The sequence below is a fragment of the Caretta caretta genome, chromosome 15, assembly GCF_965140235.1.
Source record: "Caretta caretta isolate rCarCar2 chromosome 15, rCarCar1.hap1, whole genome shotgun sequence".
Classification (NCBI taxonomy): Eukaryota; Metazoa; Chordata; order Testudines; family Cheloniidae; genus Caretta; species Caretta caretta.
This window is the reverse complement of record NC_134220.1, coordinates 31391888-31413899: the sequence shown is the minus strand read 5'-3', so window position 1 is coordinate 31413899 and position 22012 is coordinate 31391888. Positions and strand designations below refer to the sequence as shown.

Below are 22012 nucleotides of genomic sequence, written 5' to 3'. Positions count from 1 at the left end.
AGCTCCCCATTGATCTGAATGGGCTTTGGACCTGGCTGACTGTGTGCATGAACCCAGCAATACTTAGCAATGTGTGTGTGTGTGGGGGGATGTTGTCTTACTTTTTTCACAAAACGGAGGGTCGCTGCTCCAGGTGAGGTCCCACTGGCAGGTGAGCGTGTCACTTCCGACGATGTCATATCCTGGATCACACTGGTAGGTGATCTTGGCCCCCCTCACTAGCGCTGCGTGTGATGTGGTCTTCCACCCATTCTGAATTTCAGGCAGGTCTGAACATGAGTCGTTCCTTGAGACCTCTGGAACCACAGAAAGATGTTGGCTAGTACTGAACAATCGGTGCAGATCGCCCCTGGCCTGCCTGCTTGCTTCCTCGCCAACCGTGGGCGACCTTTCTAGGTGCTGCACAGGGTGCCTGGAGCGGGGTTATTTGATTTACCAAGTGAAGCTGGTGACTCAGAAGCCTTCCAGCTCTGAATGTGAAAAGCACACAGCCGGCCACTTCCTAGCCCTGGCTGGGCTGGTGCCACGCAGTCCACATCCCAGTCTGCAGCAGGAGCGTCACAGCACAGTGTGATCTGCACAGCACCGGCTTAGGGCTGGGTTTAGAGGCTTCAGAAATCCTGCTAGACCCTCACCATTTTCAGAAATGGGTGGTGCTTCCTAAGCATCCCTTCGCTGCCCAGGCAAGCGGTGTGCCTGGGCCATTACACCTGACTGTTGCTGCCCGAAAGCATCCTTCGAAACTAGTTAGAAATTTAGTTAGAAACTAAATTTGTCCTATCATTAACGAGGAGTTTAAATACCCTCCTGGGCCCAGATCCCAAAGGACGGGAAGTATAATGCCCTGGGCTGGCCATGGGGAGTTCCTGACTAACCAAAGCCTCCTGGGACATTTGCCTTGATTTGGATGCTAAACACAGTTTGTCAGCATTAGAATCATTTTAGCAGAAGCCATTTGCAGGTTTGATTTTTTACACATCCTATTAAAGCAGCGATGTCTGAGCACAGTACTTACAGTTCAGGGCTAATTTGCTCCAGCATATTTTTTGATGCCCTCTACATTTCTAAAGTCTGTGACTTTAAAACACTCATAAACTGATAGCTCTGTCCACAGATGCAGGGTGGCGCTTTACAGAAGTGGCCCTGCAGATCACAGATGACCTGCACTGCATCTTATTCTCTGACTGCTCTAATAGTGCATGCAGTACATGCGGGTGGGAAGGAGAAATGCTCCCTGGGCACCACTGCCAACTCCTGGGGCGGTGCCAGGCTCTCTGCCTGCATGCAAGCCAGGTGCTCTGCGTGTGTGCAAGCCGGGTGCTCTGTGTGTGCACAGACTGGGCTCCGGATGCAGCTGGAGCATTGCAATGCACATGTTGTACGGGGTAGCCCAGCACCAGTCTGGGTCAGTGTTGAGGGACCAACGGATGAGTCTGACCAAAGCTCTCCTACAGCCATGCTAATGCAACCCACCCCTGTGCAGTGGGTCAGCCCCAGGCCATGCATCGGGGAAGCCAGGAGGACACTAGGTGGCATGTGCAGAATGAGTGAGTTAGAGGGATCCTGTCCCACGGTGCCTTTTAAACAGAAGGTGGGATGCGTGACCTGCCCCAGCTAAGGCTAAGAGGCCAGGCTATCCCCACGGAGCTGTCAGTCAGCATCAAGCACCTCCCACCCCCAATCCCGAGGCAGCGAGCATCACTCTGGCCTTTCCCCATGGCCCTTGGTAGCACTGTCTGGTCCAGCCCAGGGGGGCCTGCAGGCCTGGAGGATGCTGCAAGGGCTGGCAGAAGTCCAGGGACAGTAGCCACAGAGGGCTGTAGCAGGTGGCCATTGCCTGAGGGATGTAGGTAATAGTGGCTACTGGTTTCAGAGGAGCACAGGGAACCTCTGCTGCTCTAACAGCCTGCCCAGGGCTAGTGCATGGCATCGGCTGAGCTGAACCGGAGCCTTGGGGCCCATTGGCTGCGCTGGGTGAGGTAGCTCAGCATCGGAAAACCTGCATCCCCTCACTCACAGCCCCAGATTCTGGGTTAGAATTCACCAAGTTGCGGCCCCGGCAGACGCCACACCCAGATGCAACGTGTCCAGCCTCACTGCCCCAAGAACAGATCGCAGTGCAGGCCCCGCGGTGCACCTACCTATGTAGCTCATGATGAATCCCTGCCCCTTCCCAAAGATGAGGCCCGCGGGGTCAGAGTGGAACTGGATGGTGAGGTCGGGGGTGGAGGAGTAGAGCTTCTGGGGGCCACTGCTGCCGACGTACTGCCCCAGGATACGGGCCGTGAGCTCGTCCCCGTCATAAATGGTCAGGATGTCACTGTTGCTCAGGTTCAGGCTGGCAAGGGAAGCACAGAGAGGAGCCTGGTCAGACCGGGCGCACAGGGGAATCCAGCCAGCATGTTACTGAGTCAGACTCAAGGGACGTTGGTAATGGACCCCGCCAGTTCCAGGCCATGACCCCACCAAACATGTCCACGAGGCCTGTAGCCACCCCCCAGCAGACTCACCTCACGTGTTCCACGCCCAGGACTTGGGTATGGAAGTGAAGTGTGCGGACCCAATGTTCTGATGAGTGCCCGGAGACATCTCTGCTTCTGGAAGACTCCGCAGACAGAGGGGAATGGCTTGTACAGGGGCCTGCTATCATCTGAATCAACATAGGGGCCGATCCGGGGCTAGTGAGCAGGGCGTGGGACAGGGAGCGATGCTCTTTGTATTGCAGAGCTGCGGTGGACCTGAAAGCCTGCAGCCTGTGCCCGTGGCTGTATGGTGCACGGACAGCAAGAGGGGGCTGATTTCTGACTGGACGAAGCATAGAACACGTCTGTGTCTTCGGGCTCTTCCATAGTGGTGCCATGAGCAACCGTCACCCCTCTTCACCCATTGCCGGCGTTGGCTGCCTTCTGACAGCACGGCTGGATTTCCCACAACTTAATTGAACTGAATTCTTTGTTCCTTTTGTACGGCAGAAAGCTCAGTGCTATGGAACATGGAAATGAGATAACTGGCTCCTTCTCTGAAGCCGAATGAGGTGTCTGTGCTCGGCATTCCCGTTATCATGTCACAACATCCCATACCTCTGACGTTCCCGCTGGAACTGAAGCCTCACAGGCGGCTCTGGGACCAGTAGGGAGCCGGGGCTGAAACGAGGTGTGCAATAGGCAGTGTTCATCACCACCGGGTCCCATTTCACATGCACCCTGACGTTTAATGGGTCTGCTTGCTTGCTAGCTAGCGGTGGCTTGCTGCAGGCCTGCATCGGGGCCTCCTCTCAGCCTTCTTCTGGGTCAGTGTGTGCCTAGCTCTCACCCTGCTCCTGGGGCATTGTCTCCCGCTCTCACTGCTGCCTCCCTCCCTTCGCACAGCCAGCATCTGCTCCACCGCCCGCCCTCTGACCACTCTGAATGTCCAGTTTTCCGGTGAGGAGAAGGAGAATCACTAGGAGGAGCTCGGGGCATGGTGGCATGGTGGTTCTGACAGGCTGGTGCTGGTCTGGCCCTGGAACCAAGTGGCAGTGATGGCCAGGGGTCACAGCCTGAGCTGGTGTAAATCAATGCAGCTCCACTGAATTCAGGGGCAATTTAAATCTGGTCCGGAAAGCGTGAGAGCAGGCATGGCCACCTGGAAAGATGCGCCGAGACCACTGCACGCATCACCGAGCAAACAGGAAGGGGACTTTCAAAATTCCCAAGGAATTTAAGGGGTGGGGCTGATGGTTGGTCACCCGAGGGCAGGGCAGTAGAGGTCAAACCGATGACCAGAGGCGAGAACGGGCATTGTGGGACGCCTCCCGGAGGCTGTCATCGACCAGGGTGTCTACACTGGCACCGTGGCACCGTAGCCCTGGCGCAGAAAGCTGCACACCTCTCACTGGGGAGGTTTTTTTACAGTGTCTGCGTGCGCAGTGGCTTGGCAGTGCGCGCGCCTCGGGAGTTACAGCACAGAACGCTGCTTTACTGCGCAGAAACGGGCCAGTGTAGACAAGGCTTTATTCCCTTGTTTCTGAAGGACAAGCCGGTAAAATGGGTCGGAACGCACCACATAGCAGGTATTTTCCAAACCTCTCCCCAGGGCAGGAGACCCCCAGCTTTTCCATCCCCGCCCCAAATCACACAAGCGGAGCAGGGTGCTCTGGGGGGCTTTCAGTGGCAAAGTCTCCGTGTCTCTAGAGAAGTCCATTGACAGACAGTCATTTGCCAAACAGGGTGCCTCCCTCTCAGGGCTGTGAGAAAACCATAGCTTGGCCAGACTTTCCTCCCTGTCCCCCTTGGAGAGCACATGCCCCCCCCAGGACAAAAGAGGGGGCTGTCAGGGCTGGTGGGAGAAATATTTGTAGTAGCCCCATGTTAGGATATCAGCAGCACATCGCTGCGTAGCTCAGAAGCATGTCTCTCTCACCAAGGGAAGCTGGTCCAGTGAAAGATATCACCTCACCCACCTCGTCCTGCTAATATCCTGGGACAGACCCAGCCACAACTACACTGCACCCAGAGATGGAACAGGCACACAATCTGGCTGGCTAATGGGGTAGCTGGCCTATGATACATGTGGCATGTAGTGGACATGAAATGATGCAAAACTAATAACAAAAGTCAAAAGTCAAAAGACAAACTGTTATTTGTCTCCTACCAGCGATAATCGCCTCACTGCCTGAAATGGCTTGGAGTGACTGGCCATTGGTAAACTCACAGCCCGTCAAAAACACAAGAAATGCAGCATAGCTCGATCCTTTTTCACTAAAGAGATCACAGCTGTGTGGGGGGCATGTTCATTCTGTGTCTGATGCATTCCAGCACTTCACAACTGGTGTGACGCTTCGCCAGCTTGGGATTATGAATGGAGGGAGACCCAGTTCAAGCAATTTCATGCAGCCCTTTGGTGAGGATGGGGATGGATTTCTGAGTAAAGTCCATCCGACACAGGGTTCCACTGGAAAAGATACATTTGATCATTTCTCCCTCGTGTTTTACATATAAAATGGCTGAGGTACCAAAGTGAGAAAACTCTCCCCAAATGACCACATTCTGCAGAGGGTACAGGAGCACGCCCCAGGATCAGCAGGCCTGGCTCTTCCCAGGTAAAGGCTCCCACTTGGCTTTGAACAGACCGTGCACATTGCTGCATCCAAACAACTTTTTGGTCAGTTCATTGCAGCATCTAGTTTTTCCTTGCCAGCAGAGTGCACTGCTCTTCCAGAGACTGAAATCTACTGGGGGGAAACAGGCTCTTGGAGGACGAGAAATCTGTGATGAACGTCACCAGCTAGGAGAAATTAAAATTCCGCAGACTCCTCTGCAGAGAACAACAGGTCACCTGGCTACACTCAGGGTCGCACCTAAATCCTTGCAAGCTCCTGTGTCTCCGAAGGTCCTTTGCTGGTCTGGCTCTCTTCTTGGCTTATCACTCAGCAGTCAACCTAGTATAACTGCCCAATCCTGTCTTCAGGTTAACAAGGGGTGTGTGCGTCTGTATTCCTGCCAATCACACTACCTGCAAGGGAGACCAACACGAGGCCTGCCAAGCCCTCCTCCCAAAGACAGCCCAGTACCTCAGGGACCTGAGTGCAGGAGGACCAGGGAAATCAGCAGATAGCAGGGTTCCTTGGCCTCTCAATCTCTGCTAATCGAGTGCTGCTCTGGATGGGGCAAAGCAGAGCTGCTGTCTGTGGGATGCAGGGGCTGGGATTGCAGGGGAAATCAGAGGAACACACCTCACTGATGGAGGATCTCCGGCCACCTCCTCATTTGGTGGCAGAGGCTCATGACTGATTGGCACCTGGAGGCCGAAGTCCCTCTCCTCTCCCCCGGCTCCAGGGCAAACGGGTGGGGAAGAAGGGAGCGCAGCTGTATCTGGGGATGAACAGAGACAACTCGTCTCCCAAGCGGTCAGCCCAGGGCCGGGAAATCTCCTGCCAGGGCCAGCCTGAACAGAGATGAGCTGAGACACACTAAGTGACAAATCAATCCGGAAGAAACTGATAAATAAATAGCAGCTTCTGCCTCCTCTGCCATGCTGTCAAAGCTTCAGATCAGTACCAACCGATTCTAGCTCTCTTCCACGGGGCAGCCGGATCTCTTCAGAGAGACACTCCCTGCTGTGCCTGGCTGGTATTTTCAACAGGACTTTGCTTTTCCAGCCCCCATCTTTGGCACTGGTTCCCCAGGCACATGCAAGCCCTTTGTCCCAGTGGGACAGACTGAACCGGAAATGGAAGCTGCTGCTGCAAATGCCTAGTGGGTCTGTCCAGCTGGTGCCAGTTTTAAATGCCCAGCTATGGCTTAATAGTTTGCTAAGCCATTCGCGATTCTCTTGGGGAACTCTTGGAGCATGGGAGAGAGCCCAGAGGACTGGAACGGGGCGAGTATAGCACCGCTCTATGAAAAGGGGAATAAAGACAATCCAGGGAATTACAGACCAGTCAGCTTCACTTCGGTACCAGAAAGATAATGGAGCAGATAATCAAACAATGGCTTTGTAAGCACCTAGCAGATAATAGGGCGATAAATAACAGTCAACATGGATTTGTCAAGAACAGATTGTGTCAAACCAGCCTGACATCCTTCTTTGCCAGGGTAACAAGCCTGGTGGGCAGTGGGGAAGGAGGAGATGTGCTGTCTCTCAACTTTAGTAAGGCTTTTGATAGTGTCTCACAGCACGGACACCTCCAGGGAGTGGGGTGCCCAGGCAGGGTCAGGACATGGCAGTGCTGACAGGGGAGAGAGAAGCTGCCCCTTTGCTAAGGTGGGGCAAAGGCTGTTGGGGAGTGCCCTGGTTTTACGACGCTTTCTCTTGCCCTATGCAGGCAGTGTCCCATCGCGGCTGCCACTCAGTTGGGGCACTTGCCCCACACCCACCCCAGTCTAGTGCGGCTTTGCTTCGAGATGCAAATGCAAATGTCTGAGTAAGGTTCTTCGGGGAAGGCAACCAGCCAATCCCTGCAGAACCCTGGCACTCGGGGCAAACCTCTGCTTTCCTGCAAACACCACTGCCACGGTGACATTTCTGTTTGATTACTTCAAATTGTCTGGCCCCCAGTTCTGCCCTGCCCCAGTGCCCACAAAGCTGGGAAGGTGCATCGGGAACCCTGCCTTGGGATTTTCACTGAAAGCTTTAAAACCGTTTTGACTCTAAGATAGCACTTGGTCTTCTGTGGGACCGTCTCCGGGAATCCCCAAGTAGCATCACAAGAGCGTCTCTCTGCGTTGGCAGTATCCCCGTGGCCGCGGCTCTCAGCACAGGCCGCGCTTGCAGAGGAATCCCATCCTACTGTCTAGCCACCTGCACCTGCAGTGAGGCTGCTGGCTTGTTTGAGCCGGCGCGGAGGACGGAGGGGGGCCCAGCGACCGGGGGCGGACCGCACGGGCGGGCAGCCTCTCCGAAGAGGGCGGGCGGCGCCACATGAGGCCGCGGGGGCCCAATCCTACTTCACGTCTCTGTGTCTCCGGTGGCCACGGAATCCAGTCCGGGTCTGGTGGAATCAGGCAGGAGAGTGGATGCATTTCATGCAGCTGTGTTGATCCCACAAAAGAAAGAAAAGCCAGGACAAGGGAATTGGAGCTGGTTCCCACAGCTGAACCTAGGAGGGACACAGGAGGAGAGTGTCCTTCCATCCTCTGGTACCTTTCCCAGTCGCAGCATTTCAACAGATCCTCCAAAGACAATGTCTCCTTGGGGTCCGTCCTCTCCCTCTCACTTCTCCAGGCAGGTGGAGGTTTCTCTCACTATTAATTTTTCTTCCTTTTAGCACCATAGCTACCACTGTGGGCAAGCGACAGCGAGGAGATGGGATGTGCCTTTTGCCTCAGAGGTCACTATGGCTTGTGGTCCTCCATCGCCCTGCCAGCAGCTGTGAAGCTCCGAGTCACAGCCCTGTCTGTGGCAAGGTTATTCTGGCAGCCTGAGAAGGTGCCAGGTGCCCACCGTGCGCTCTGTCGGCAGCACATGGCGGCTGTGGGAAAAATAACTTGTGAGGGGAAATTCCGGACTGGTCCCCACACGCGCACTGACGGAGAGAGACCAGGGGAGCTCAGTGCCAGGTGCAGCTCACGCTGTGCTTTTATCAGCCGTGTTAGTGAAAGGGCCCAGGGACCCGCCTGAGACAGCAGCCCCTTGGCAAAGCGGCGTGCAGCCCTCCTGCCATGCTGAAACAGGCCTGCCACTCAGAGAGCTGCTGAGCACCCACAGTGCAGCACCTCCCAGGGGCAGGGTGCTGGGGTTCTCAGGCAGCCAGACACATGGAGTCCAGGGGCCAATCAGGAAAGGGGCTGGGAGCTATTAGGAGAAAGTTAATTAGTGAGGGCCTGTCCCCAAACCCATCGAAGGCAATGGGAGTCTTTCCATTGACTTCAACAGACTTTGGATCAGGTACATGACATCTGCACGGTGCTTTGAACATGTGAAGTCCAGTGTGAATACACACGTATGTGTATACGCACACACACCCACGCACACAATAATAATAATTTCTGTTTTCCTGTAGACTCCCTTTCAATAGCCTCATCCGTCTTATCTGGGGCGATGTTTCTATGTGGCCTGCACCTGTCAAGCGCAGCCCACGTACAAGTTCAAACAATCCCACGGATTTAGCGTGTCACAAAAACTTGCCTGTCTCATTAACTGAGACTGGCCAGTTAGGCGCCCTAAGTCCCGAGGCAGCAAAAAGCGGCTGCGCTCAGACTGTCAGCACAAACTGGCGAGCAGCCATGAGGAGAGAATTCCTCTATTACCCGCCTGAGAGCCCGGGGTGGGTGCTGTGTAACTCTGGGCGAGGCAATGCTGGGGACACAGCTCCCTCGGGACCAGACTGGTAGCCTGGTCATCAGTACAGCCCCAGCCCCAGCCCCAGCCCCACCCGTGGGTCCCTGCATCCAAATAGCAACTAGGCCTCTTTGTCAAGCGGGCAGAATCCCTTAGATTTTCCTCTGGATTCCACTGTCTATTAATTAGAGTCAGTGATTACAGATGACTCTAATTTTAGGCCTGGCTTAACAAAGCCCTGGCTGGGATGATTTAGTTGGGGCTGGTCCTGCCTTGAGCGGGGGGTTGGACTAGACGACCTCCTGAGGTCCCTTCCAACCCTGATCTTCTATAATTGTATGATTCTATGACATGCCCACTAGTGAGTGATCAGCACTAAAACTATTCCACTGCTGGACACTAGCAGCCAGGCCCCATTAACTGGGCCACACTGGGTGACACTAGCTGCTGTCCCTGGCTCTGAGGCTGCCTGCCCGCCCAGCTCTGCATGGCCTCACAAGGTAGGATCCCGTCCAGAGCATGTGCGTGTGTGTCACTGTGTGTACAAAAGCTCAGGAAAGCTCATGCTCAGATAAATGGGTTAGTCTCTAAGGTGCCACAAGTCCTCCTGTTCTTTGTGTGTACAAAGAGCGCCACCTAGTGGCACAGCTGTTAGGGTGTAGGGCTGATCAGTGGCTAGTTTTAGCAAAGCTGTGGTCCCACTACAAATGGCCTCCTGCCTGAGCAGCTCTTAACAGGGCAAGCAAACCCAACAACGACATTAAGCCAGGCAGGAAAGGCAGGAAAAATCCCTCTGATGCCTCCCCGTGAAACCCTGTCTTCCCAACCGTCTCCTTCACGCACAATCCAGATTTGCTCCGGGCTTCCACTCCTCAAACCCGGGAGGGTCCCACTGCGACGATTTCCTGACAAAGACATTCACACCAATGCGTGCCTCTCTAGTGTGTGTTCAGCCCCAGAAACAATCCCTGTAACAATGGTGCATAGGGCAAGCAAACTGAAAAGCAAACTCACCCGCACACTGAGGTTCATGCACGTTGGACGCCTCCATTGATTCTGACTCTACTTGCTCTGACTTAGCTGTGAACCAGGCCAAGGGATTTGTAGGCAGTGTGACGAGTGTGAGTCTGTCCTGGCACTTAGCTTAATAGCAGAGCTCTCATCTAGAAATGCTGGGAGCCCAGTTTCTAGTCCAGAGCTCTGTACTGAGCCTGGAAATTGATGTAGTTATTGGCACACGCACTTGTTTGCTTATTGAAACGTGTCATGCTCTGCTGAAGTGTGCATGCCACACAACACTGTCTCGTCGGCTCTGTCAGTTGAGTGATCGAGTGGGAGTCACGCCACAGCTCAGGAGCTCAGACTTGGTGGCTTTTAAAGCCTCAAACACAATTCCTTACAGAGCGGGAGCTGTGCAGAACATCCCCGCGAGGCATGCAGCATCACCGCTGCCTCACGGGCTCTGGCACTGTGTCCTTGCCAGCTGGGGCAGCCATGGGGTGGGGAGCTGTGTAGACAGGATGCCGTGTGTAGGCTGTAGGCTGTGCTCTGCCTCACAAAGTTACACAGAGTTCTCGGAAGTGTCCGAGACAATAAGCACCTTAAGAAAATATTAGCTGCCATGGAATTATGCTGTTTCTATTGCCTGGACCTCATCAAGTTCCCATTCAAAGAGAATGTCCTGGGGTCCGTGACGGCAGCCCTACTAACTAGGGCTACCATCAAACTACATGTCTGAGGGTCAGAGCCGGTGGGGGGCCTCAGAGCACACTGGGGAGAAGAATGCAGGAAATAATGCAAGTTAGTGTGTAGCTCTGGACTGCCCTGGACAAGCATGTTAACATGGGATTCATTCATGGCAGAGACTGGCTTCAGTCCCCAGCTCATCTGTCTTTAATAAAACCTTTCCCCTGTTTTGGGGAACACTTCCTGGGTCCACCTGAAAGAGAAGTAAAAGCTGTTTGCAAACAGGATGGAAGGGATCATTATATCAGTGAATGGCCATGCAGGCTTCTAAATCCGGAAGCAGGTTTGCAGAAAGACAGACTGAACCGGGCCATTCTCCACACAATAAACACACCTGTGTGTGTACGTGCATGCGTGTACGCATGAGAAGTTTTATTACGTATTCCCACTTCACTCTTTTGCTCTCTTTTTCCTCTGTTAAGTTCCCATCAAAGGCTTGGTTGTCTCTGAGCTAAGTGACCAACTGCACGGAGCCAAGGAACGACTTGCGGAACAGGCACATACAAAGATATCCAGCCCAGTCCCACTTTCTCACAGGCTAGAGTAGACCATTGAGCAACTGAATGACAGAGGAGGGAGGACGTCAAGTGCAATTTGTGACCTGAAATGAGTCATGTTTGTCAAGGGCAAGGCTTGTCAAAGGGACACTCAGCCCGCCTGCTTTCCAACCTGTGTCAGTCTCCCTCTGCTCCCAGGAACCATCCAGTACGTTCCCACCTGCTGCCAAACGTTATGGCCATGGTGAAATGTTTGCAGAATGCAAGGGGAGCTCTCAGCACCTCTTAGGGCACTAGCAGGTCACCACAGTGAAGAAGTGGCTTTGCCTTATGTGAGGTGTTATCCAGACAGGAGCATCACAGGAGTGTTTGCCCTCCTGCAAAGCATCAGGTTGCTGGAGGCAGGAGATCACACTGAATAGCCCATGGGCCCCATATGCTGTACAATTCCTATCAATACTCCAGGGAAATTGTGATTGGCACTCACTTGCATGATTACCAGAGTGTAGGTAAGTCATTATTTATTGCCTGTCTCCATCTGCTGGACACTTGACTGAGTTAAAAGTACCAGGTGAGAGGAGGATGCTGTGTTTACACGCTGCCTTTTGCAGCCCCTCTGCACCTCATGCCTATGGAAGGGTCACTCGCTCAGAAGCTATCTAAGCCCTTGTAAATACAACATCTGCCCTAACAGTCCATTTTTACTGCAGTTGTTTTCAGGTTCTCAGTTCTGTGCCAAAAACACTGAAGTAGGAATTAAAGGGTGCATGAAAACGACCAGGGAACAGCGGCTGGTGACGTGTTTATGGCCGTTCTCGGAACGTTTTTTGCAGAACCAGATTTGTAGAGGGCACTGCTTGGGATTGGCGTCTTGTGTTTATTTGCTCTGAATTTTGATTCACAACAGATACACTCAAACACCTGCATATATTTTCGAACTGTCTCACCCATGGGCGTTCTGGGCCAGTAACAATCCAGGCCATGCCTGAAAGGATGTCACAGAATTGGCCCACCAGCCTTCCCTGGGGCTGTGACCACATTTCGGAAAGCAGACTTTTACCGCTGGTAATTTGGGGAATGACGCGTCTTAAATTCCACCAGCATTTAATAGTTTCAAAGGGAGAAAGGACTGCAAGAAAATTCATCCTCATTCCTCAGCTTCCCAGCCAACCTGCCTCTACTCTCAGGGCTAAACAGGCCCAAACCCTCTTTGAACTGTAATACACTGTGTGCCAGCAACGACTGAGAAAACCCTGATGCACGACAGCCTGCAGCCAAGTATCTGCTGTTTCCTGTACATGGTTCCCCAGACAGCCTTGCTACATAGAAAAGTCTGAGGCCCAGGTGGAGAGTGTGAGACCTTGCTTTGGAGTCTGATGCATAGACCCAGCGAATTACTGCAGTGACAGTGGGCTCTGCCCGTAGCCCAGCTTGCCTGGAGAACTGGTGTCAGCTCCTAAAACATGGCCATAGACGTGAGTTTGGGTTACTTTCACTCCTTCTGATAGGGGCTGAGTTGTACAGAACAAAAGGCCAGGCCCCCGAAAGGCTATTTTAGACGGAAGCTATTCCATCTGTGGACAGCAAGTTCCCTTGATATCCAAGATTGCATGAACTGCAGAGGTGACGGCGAGGTCTTCACAAAACAGCATTCTACCTGCTCCGGAGCCCTTTTCTGAGCACTCTTCTAGACTGGCTCATTAGCAGCAAAACGCCCAGAGCTCTGGAGCTCAGGATGCTCCCCAAAAACAGCACGTTCGGTTGGCTCTGCCAGGCCCTCAAGCTGAGACTGTTGCATGGTTCTTTTGGACACTGTCTGAATGCCAGTGAGCCACGGGGGAGTCGGGAAATGCTTTTCTGCAGGGTTAAGTGAGGGAGCAAGTTAATATAGCATAATAATGGCCCTGCAGAGCTGGGCTGGAATACGATCCAGTCCCTGATTTTCAACTAACTATGGCGCTGATTCCTGCCAAAATGATTCCTTGCTGAGGCTGATCTTCTGCAGCCCTGGTATTGCTCCCTCCAGCATTAGGACTTGCAAGCACAACAGCCATCTCAAGAACAATTAGCTAGTGAAATGAAGAGAAGAGCACGTTTCCCTTCTGGAGCAGCCCTCCTCATTACTCGAGCAGCGAGCCCAGAGTGTGTCACAAATTATTTCATGCTGTGCTAGTGAAAAGAGCTTAAAAGAACCCAGCCAAGAAGGAGCCTAGGCCAGAGCCGGCCAGTAGGGTCCCAGCTAGAGCCCAGCTGGGGCTGGGACTAAAAGAGAAAGTTTCAGAGAGGGCGAGGCTAGGTGCTGGAGAGAACCCCACAGCAGCAGGAGTTTCATCTGCCTTCTCCCTATGTGTGCTGGGGTAGCCCTTTGCCAGGATCAGGGAGCACACACCTCCCTTAAAGGGCTTTCTCGCCCACCCACATGATCTAGAGCAGGCACGCGGTGCCATGCTGCAGATCGCGTGGCACCATATTGGCATGGGGACCCTTGTCAAAATGGGCCACAAGCTTCACTGTTTAAAACTGCAGATTCTGCAAAACGAGGCAGAATCTGTGCTAAGAACCTTCATCCATGAGTCCAGCAGATTTCCACGCAATGTGATCTAGGGTTATAAATCAAATGACACTTGTGTAATATTTTTCATCTTCAGATTGTTTTGCAGTTTCTCGTCCTTTTAGCACCTCTTCCTGGCTGGGCCGGGGAGATCATTGTCCCTGTCCGATCTGCATCTAGAATTATGGCATAGTTCATTTTGCTCCCATTAATATCCCAGACCCTCCAATGGGTGGGACAACCGAGGCACGGAGGTTCGGTGACTTCTGAAGATGACCCGCTGTTTCAGAGACAGAAGCAGGATTAGAACTTTTGGGCCCAGACTTGCTTCCCTCTGTGACGGAGGCAGCTAGTAACAGTGGCCTGTCTTTGCACAGCGCTATCTGTGGTCACTTTGTGCGTAGCCCACCTGCTGAGGTCTAAGCACAGCAAAGGGCAGCATGTCCCACCAACACACCCAGGCCTTGTAACAGTTTCTGGTGTCAGCAGAGCAATCACACGTGGTAAACCAGCTGTTGGAGGAAAAGGATCAGCCCAGCCCGTGTCAGGCCCTGTGAAGTACTCACAGCTGGACATCCAAGAAAAGCCGCTTTTCCTCCCCAACGTGTACCCTCCAGATGCAGTCCTCTCCCTCAGCATAGGGCTCTGGCCAGTTAGGGGACAGGATGACTCCTGCCATGGCAGAGAGCTCCCCTCCACACATTGCTGAAATAAAGAGAGACAGAGAGAGGTGACTCATAAGAACATAAGAGTGGCCATACTGGGTCAGAGCAAAGGTCCATCTAGCCCAGTATCCTGTCTTCTGACAGTGGCCAATGCCAGGTGCCCCAGAGGGAATGAACAGAACAGGGAATCATCAAGTGATCCATCCCCTGTCGCCCATTCCCAGCTTCTGGCAAACAGAGGCTAGGGACACCATCCCTGCCCATCCTGGCTAATAGTCGTTGATGGACCTATCCTCCATGAATTTATCTAGTTCTTTTTTGAACCCTGTTATAGTCGTGGCCTTCACAACATCCTCTGGCAAGGAGTTCCACAGGTTGACTGTGCGTTGTGTGAAAAAATACTTCCTTTTGTTTGTTTTCAAACCTGCTACCTATTAATTTCATTTGGTGGCCCCTAGTTCTTGTGTTATGAGAAGGAGTAAATAACACTTCCTTATTTACTTTCTCCATACCAACCATGATTTTATAGATCTCTGTCATATCCCCCTTTAGTCATTTCTTTTCCAAGCTGACAAGTCCCAGTCTTATTAATCTCTCCTCATAAGGCAGCTGTTCCATACCCCTAATAATTTTTGTTGCCCTTTTCTGAACCTTTTCCAATTCCAACATATCTTTTTTGAGATGGGGCAACCACATCTGCACGCAGTATTCAAGATGTGGGCGTACCATGGATTTATACAGAGGCAATATGATATTTTCTGTCTTATTATCTCTCCCTTTCTTAATGATTCCCAACATTCTGTTTGCTTTTTTGACTGCCGCGGCACACTGAGTGGATGTGTTCAGAGAACTATCCACCATGACTCCAAGATCTCTTTTTTGAGTGGCCACAGCTAATTTAGACCCCAGTCAAGAAAGAGATCCTGGAGTCATTATGGATAGTTCTCTGAAAACATCCACTCAGTGTTGTACAGGAGCCGTCCTGGGGGCAGAAGGAACGCTGCCTGCAGTGCGGTGGGGAGCTCTCCCTACTCTGCCTGGCACAGTGGGAGCTCTGGCAGCCGACTTTGAGAAAGGCCAAGCCCCCCACTCTTCCAGTGCAGTCAACAGGCCCCTTGGGGGCTAAGGCCCTCTCTACATTTGCTGTCCTGTCTCTGAATGCTTTGCAAGGGCTCACAGACATATGCCTTAACTTAGCTACGTTATCCTCACTCACGTGCAGTCACTTTCTCTGGCAACGTGGTCACTCACACTGGAGAGTTTTTATTTGTGCATGTTCTCCTGCGTGCAGTACCGGGACAAGGCGTAGTGACCCCAGCTGGCGGAGGGTAACTGACCTCTGCACAGGGGCTCGGTGTCATTCCAGTAGGGGTCCCTAACGTTGATACACTCGATTATGGCGGGTCCCTGCTCCAGGGAATGGCCAGGGTCACAGGTGAACTCCACCGTCGTTCCCAGGTTGTAGGTAGGATCGGAGGTGGTAAAATTCCCATTCTGAATGTAGGGTTCGTAGCAATGGCCTCGCTCGAAAGCTTGAAGAGAAACACATGTTAATTGGACAGGTGCAACACGGACCCTGCTCTGGGGAGGAGACAGCACCTGTCACTGTCTCCTTTTCCAGTTCTTGTGCAGCTGTAACAACTCTCACCACAGGGAATCAACAGAGTCTGCACTCTGGGCCATCAGCTCCAAAGCACCAGATGAGCTAAGGGGTGAGTCCATTAGCAGTACTAGGCTGTTATCCATTGTACAGACCAGTGTTACATAACCTCTCTGTAGCAGAGCTAGGGATCAGTAAGCTGCTCTAGGAAGAATAAGAACCAGCCCGAGTCAGTGCTTATCTCCCTGGCAGGGCCTCACCTGGGGTCAGGACTGGTACGTCCCTGCTGTATTTGTGGCACCCAGCAGCAGTGAGCCTGAATGCGAGTCTAGCTCGTGCCACGCTCGGGAATTCCATTGGGCTCCCCAGCGCTGTGCCATCCGTCGGGGCACGTGGGAGGGAGAAAGCTGCCTGTCAAACTAAATTCCATTCCAATCACATTTGGTTTACATTTACTTTACAAACGAGAGTGGCATTTGTGTTTAAAGGCCCCCCTGGCCAGCCCAATCCCCAGCCAGCGCTGAGCAAACAGAGATAGTGCCCAGTGATTGTAAGCTGGAAACCAGCGTGGGGAGGCCAAAATTGAAAGCTGTCAATTGACTGTGACTGAGCAAGTTCTAGTCAGGGCTGGTCAGGACGTTTTTATCACTTAACATGTAACTCGACAAAGAGTTCAGGCCTGAGGTGGCACATTCTGGGCAAGCGCTCTCCTAGAAACCCTTCCCAAACTGCCGGTGCATGGCGTCTGCTTCAGAGCGTGGCCACCGGATGGGATTGCTGCTGAACTGGGCTCTTGTACGGGGATGCTGCAGCCCTGTTCTTTGGCTTATTTTACAGGCAATTAGGATTAATAATGGTTTATCTGGTCTGAGCTTTTAAAGCTGAGCCAAACCCCACTTCTTTTGTGTATTATCAACAGTACTATACATGCCATGCTGCCAGTTTACATATTTACTGAGCAACCTTCTTCCCTGGGATTATTGCATGTTATCGAGTCTGGTCAGAGATCCGAGGTCTTAGACTGATCCTGTCAGCAGAACGTATTTAAATGACAATTGTGGCAAATCTCCTGGAGTTCCCTGGGATTCACCTGGCGTGTCCCTGAACCTCTCGTTCTCCAAAGGAGAAGCTCTTGGATATTAACTGGTTCACAAATGCAGGCCATTCCTCAGTCAGATTTACAGCTGCTCTGCCTGCTCCATGAGACTTCGCAGGCAGAAGGCAAATGACTGGAGTAAGATTACTTCTCTGTAATCTTGGAGAGGTTCCCAGTTAGGCATTTTCTGCAGTCACCAGGAGCTATATTGCGTGGAACTGCACAGGAAGTTTAACTGGGGGACATATCATCCCCTACTGTAGCAGCTGTCAAACTGTGGGCTGGGACCCCAAAGTGGGTCGCAACCCCATTTCAATGGGGTCACCAGCACTGGCTGGGGCCCAGGGCAAAAGCCAAAGCCCAAGCCCCGGCCTCAGGTTACATGCCCCCTGCCCAGGGTGGTGGGGCTCGGGCTTTGGCCCCCCTGCCCGGAGCAGCAGGGCTTGGGTGGGCTCGGGTCAGCTCTGGCTTCAGTCCTCCCCTCTTGGGGCCGTGTAGTAATTTTTGTTGTCAGAAGAGGGTCCGGTGCAATGAAGTTTGAGAACCCCTGCCCTATTCTTCGGGATAGAGGATGCCAGTTAGACCACCCTGGCCAGATCACCACCCCAACCTGTAAGTAAGGCTCAGTCCTCTTCACCCATGCACCTGGACACTTGTGACTCATTCCACCATATATAGCACTCTCACCCACACAAATCCTCTCTGGGAGAATCTGCTTCTGACTTGAACAACCCAAGTCAATTATGACTTTATTACTCTGCCTTCCAAGTCAGGGAGGCCTGGATTTTGTTAGGTGAGTGTAACAGAACTGGAGAGCCAGGGCCTAAGCCAGCCCTGATTACAGGACAGGCCCCACCTGGGTTGAATCACGGTGATCCCAGGGTAAAAGGCAGCAGGAAGCTGCAGGAGGGGGCTCCTACAGTGAGGGACTGGCCGAGTGGAGCTGCAGGGAAAGGGAGTCTCTTGCCATGGTTCTGGAGAAAGGGCCAGTTCCTCAGGGAGGAGGGGCCATGCCCACGGTAAGCCTGGGTGGAAGATTGCTTTTCTGTTTGTCTGAGAACTTTGTTAATGTAATAAACCCCCCAGACGCTAAGCAGGGCTGTGGCTGACAGAGACTGCGGAGTCTGGTGAAGGGGAAAACAGGAGCAGGAGATAGTAGGGGTGTCCAGGCCCTGAGGGGCATTGGGTGGCAGCCCCCTCCCCTGTTACAGCGATGTCTAGTTAGTGCTTTCTGGTACTTAACATCCCCAATTCCTCAGACCAGCCCGGACAGCAATGCAGTGATGCAGGACAGAGCTCTTGTAGGGCTGTCCATCCCAGGTTTCCTATGTTCATACCTCAAGGGAGGGGAGCTGCACCATTCCGTCTTTGACAGTTGGGAGCAGGGAGGAAGGGTTTGGGTTTGATTGAACCACCAGCAGGTCTGATGAAGGGAGACTGTGCTAACCCTCAAAGGCTCAGACATACCTGGTCTATTAGAACTCCCAGCTGCTGACTAAACAGTCACTGAACTGCGAAATGTGGAGAGCAGGGCCAGATCCCCAGCTCGTGCAAACAGGGATAGCGCCACTGAAGTCAGTTCTGGTGATGTCAGTGCAGCCTCCCTGACTTACACCAGTTGCTGAGGATCTGGCCCTCTGTATTTTCAATGCGCTTCTTAGTTAAAGTGAACAGGGGTTATTTGTGGGTAGCACAGACCCTCTTTGTATAATATAGTTTAATTATGCGTCAGGGCACTTTTCAAATGTAAAGAAATTGCTCTTAACTCTGAGCACAGATGATTAGGCCTGGGGTAAGTGGGACTTAAATAGCAGGCAGGTGAGTGACACAGGCCAGATTATTATAGCTTCTAACAGTCCCCACGGAGCTTTGGCACCAAATGCCACAAAAGCTTTTGAAGGAAAAAAGCCTATAAAAATAGAACAGCTGTACGGGAAAGCTGGGATTGTAGGGAAGTATTTAAAGTGCAGAACTAGGGGACAAGGCAGAAAACTGAATGTTCAGTGTCTTTGCAGCCCCAGTAAGGAAACTGATTCTGATGGAGGATGGTGCCAGGGCAGGGGGAAGCAAAAGGGAAACTAGGAGCAAACGGGAGGTTTGATTTTCAGTTTTCAATGGCATTGGAGGAACTGTGATTTCTCCCCCCCCCCCCCTTTAAAAAAAAATGTAGATCCAAACTGCCACTGCTCTAATCTGACTGCAACGGGTATGTCTGTCTAGCAGAATGTATCTGCAGTGCTGGCCGGCATCCCGGGTACAGGCTGGCTTTTTCCTGATTCCTCTGGACAGTAACACCCCAGCTCGCCTCTGAAGTAGTTACTAGTCCAACTCAAAGCTAAACCAAAGTAAATCCGAAGCTACGGGAGGAGGTAGTGTCCTTGTTGCCAGTCTAACATTTCTGGCTTGACTCTCCCCCTGGTGTCTGGGAATGCTCTCTGGTTTGTAGCCATTTGTCCGATTTGCCCCTCACAACGAACAAAGGGAAAAGAAAACTCCACTTCCCAGACTATCTGTACTGCAGAAATGAGCACTCATTTCTTTTGCCTTGATTCCTGTTTGCTGGAACAGGTCTTTGGGGAGAACTAGAAGCTGCAGCCGACTGTGCATCACCAGTGACACGTTCGCAGCCAGGAGGTGAATCCTCCCAGCAGGGCTTATGCAGTTGTCACATTTGCAGCAGCCAGGCTGGGAGGGGAGAGGAAGTGCTGCGACTTGCCAAATCCAGACTCCAGCGAGAAACTGCTGAATTGGAATTCATTTGCAAATTGGATACTATTAATTTAGGCTTAAATAGAGACTGGGAGTGGCTAAGTCATTATGCAAGGTAGCCTGTTTCCTCTTGTTTTTTCCTACCCCCCCCCCCCCAGATGTTCTGGTTTAACTTGGATTTAAACTTGAAGAGTGGTCAGTTTAGATGAGCTATTACCAGCAGGAGAGTGAGTTTGTGTGTGTATGGGGGTGGGGAGGATGTGAGAAAACCTGGATCTAGGCAGGAAATAGCCCGACTTGATCATGTAAAGAGTTGTCACTTTGGATGGGCTAGCACCAGCAGGAGAGTGAATTTGTGTGGGGGGGTGGAGGGTGAGAAAACCTGGATTTGTGCTGGAAATGGCCCACCTGTTGATCACTTTAGATAAGCTATTACCAGCAGGACAGTGGGGTGGGAGGAGGTATTGTTTCATATTCTCTGTGGGTATATAAAGTCTGCTGCAGTTTCCACGGTATGCATCTGATGAAGTGAGCTGTAGCTCACGAAAGCTCATGCTCAAATAAATTGGTTAGTCTCTAAGGTGCCACAAGTACTCCTTTTCCTTTCGACTTGCCTTCTGTAATTTGTGGGAGCCTCATGTGCAGATGGTCGCCTGTCTGTGCTGGTCTAGAGATATTAGCGAGTTGACTACCAGTCCGCTGGCAGGCCTGGCCGACTCAGCACCAGGTACCAATCGATGCCTCCAATAAGGCAGGGACAAGGGGAGGGGTGGCTGTTGGATTCTCCTGGTTCAGGGGCAATCAGCTTCCTATTGCTACGAAGGGTAACCCCTGCTAGAGTAATTGCAATCAGTACCTCTGTTAATTGCCTGATTCCACGGAGCACAAGCAGCATTAGCGAGTGTCTGCCTGCTGCTACCCACCAGCCAGATCCAAAATTAAAGGGGGAGTCACCTTCAAATCGAATGTTGAAAGCTGTGGTGGCCCTCGCCTCATCCGCCATGAAGTCAACGCGGATTGTGGTACCATCGCTGATCACGCCTTCAAAGGGGACGCTCTCTGCCCGGAGGGAATCATAGAGGACGGCTGAGTAGTTTGTCTCTCCGCTGTACACCACCATTCTGTTCAGAAAGGGCACGGCATGTCAGCAAAGGGCTAGTGCCTCCTCCACTGGCCACCTTTCTGTCTGGGCAGGGACCGAGCGAGCACAGGCTGGTAATCGCTCGCTCCACACACCCCGACCCCTGTTCATTTACCAGCACAGGCCAGGATCAGGTGAGGAGCTGGAAGCCCAGGAAGGAAGAGGATGAAATGTGTATGTGGCAACAGCGTGAGACATTTCTGAACAGGGAGCTGCTCCTTCCTCGTCACCAGGCCCCTGGCGGAGTGAAAAGGCCTCTAACTTGCCACTAAAAATAGGGAAGCAGGGGAAGTAACGCCTCTGCCTTTCAGCACTGTGGATTCTCAACAAGCCAGCATGGCAGGGGCCGTGCCAGTCGTTCCTCACCCAGGCAGGGGCCCGTTCGGGCATGCATTCGGAGGGCAGTGTTTGAAAGAAATGATGCAAACACCAATTCACAAAGCAGATACGTCTATTTTATCGTATAGTAAACAGGTGCTTTATTCTCTGCTTTTACTACAAGCCATAAACTGGCTTTATTGCCTGTTACCAGACTGAATTTTTAATGACACTTAAACACAAACATCAGCCCCATAAATGTGTGCTCTGTGTTATGGATGCCAACAGACTGTGATTTGTCACTTTGTGTTTGTGGGTGAGATGCATGGGCATGTGGGGTTTTTTTGGGAGCCAGAGGGGGCAGTTTGTGGTTTGGGCTACTGATTATGAGACCCAGTGTCATTACACAAACCACATACTAAATCACACAATGGGTGGGGGTAACTGTAGATGTTTAAGGCCAGAAGGGACTATCGTGACCATCTGCAGGTGATCCAGTTCCTATCTGGGGCAGCGGGGCCCATTAGCTCTCCTGCCCCTCCCATCACTTTCTGTTTAAAAGTTACTCGGGGGAGTCCTGCCTGAGAACAAGGGATCTTTGACTCTTCTGTGCCAGCAAGACTCACCTCCTCCCATGATGCCCTCCCATCTCGTTGGGCACCCTTCCCATTCAGCAACACGTGCAGGGCAGGATGGTTGTGACCCCCCTGCACACTGGAGACTCCTGCCCTAGAGAATGCTGGCCTGTGATGAAATCCCCAAAGGGGCGATGCTCCCTACCCCCTCCCATGCACATGAGACTCGCAAGAGGAGGGCGCCTGAACCCCTGGTGTGGGAATTACACTTCACCACCCAGGGCCATCGAAATCCCCAGCCAACTCGCTGGCTCCTGCTATAATGAGACGGGAAGTGCCCTGGTCCCGGCACGC

At 52.4% G+C, this 22012-nt stretch overlaps 1 protein-coding gene across 2 annotated transcripts in view; it reads right to left on the bottom strand.

Moving 5' to 3' along the window:
• The window catches only part of SEZ6L (seizure related 6 homolog like), a 157584-nt gene that overhangs the window by 14600 nt on the left and 120972 nt on the right, over nt 1-22012 (bottom strand). For both annotated transcript variants that reach the window (XM_048821488.2, XM_048821489.2), the window contains exons 7-11: nt 20579-20745; nt 15557-15751; nt 14121-14259; nt 2142-2338; nt 102-296 (exon numbers count right to left, since the gene is read on the bottom strand). In XM_048821488.2, coding sequence (XP_048677445.2) covers nt 102-296; nt 2142-2338; nt 14121-14259; nt 15557-15751; nt 20579-20745 — 893 coding nt within the window. The remainder of the gene's footprint in view (nt 1-101; nt 297-2141; nt 2339-14120; nt 14260-15556; nt 15752-20578; nt 20746-22012) is intronic.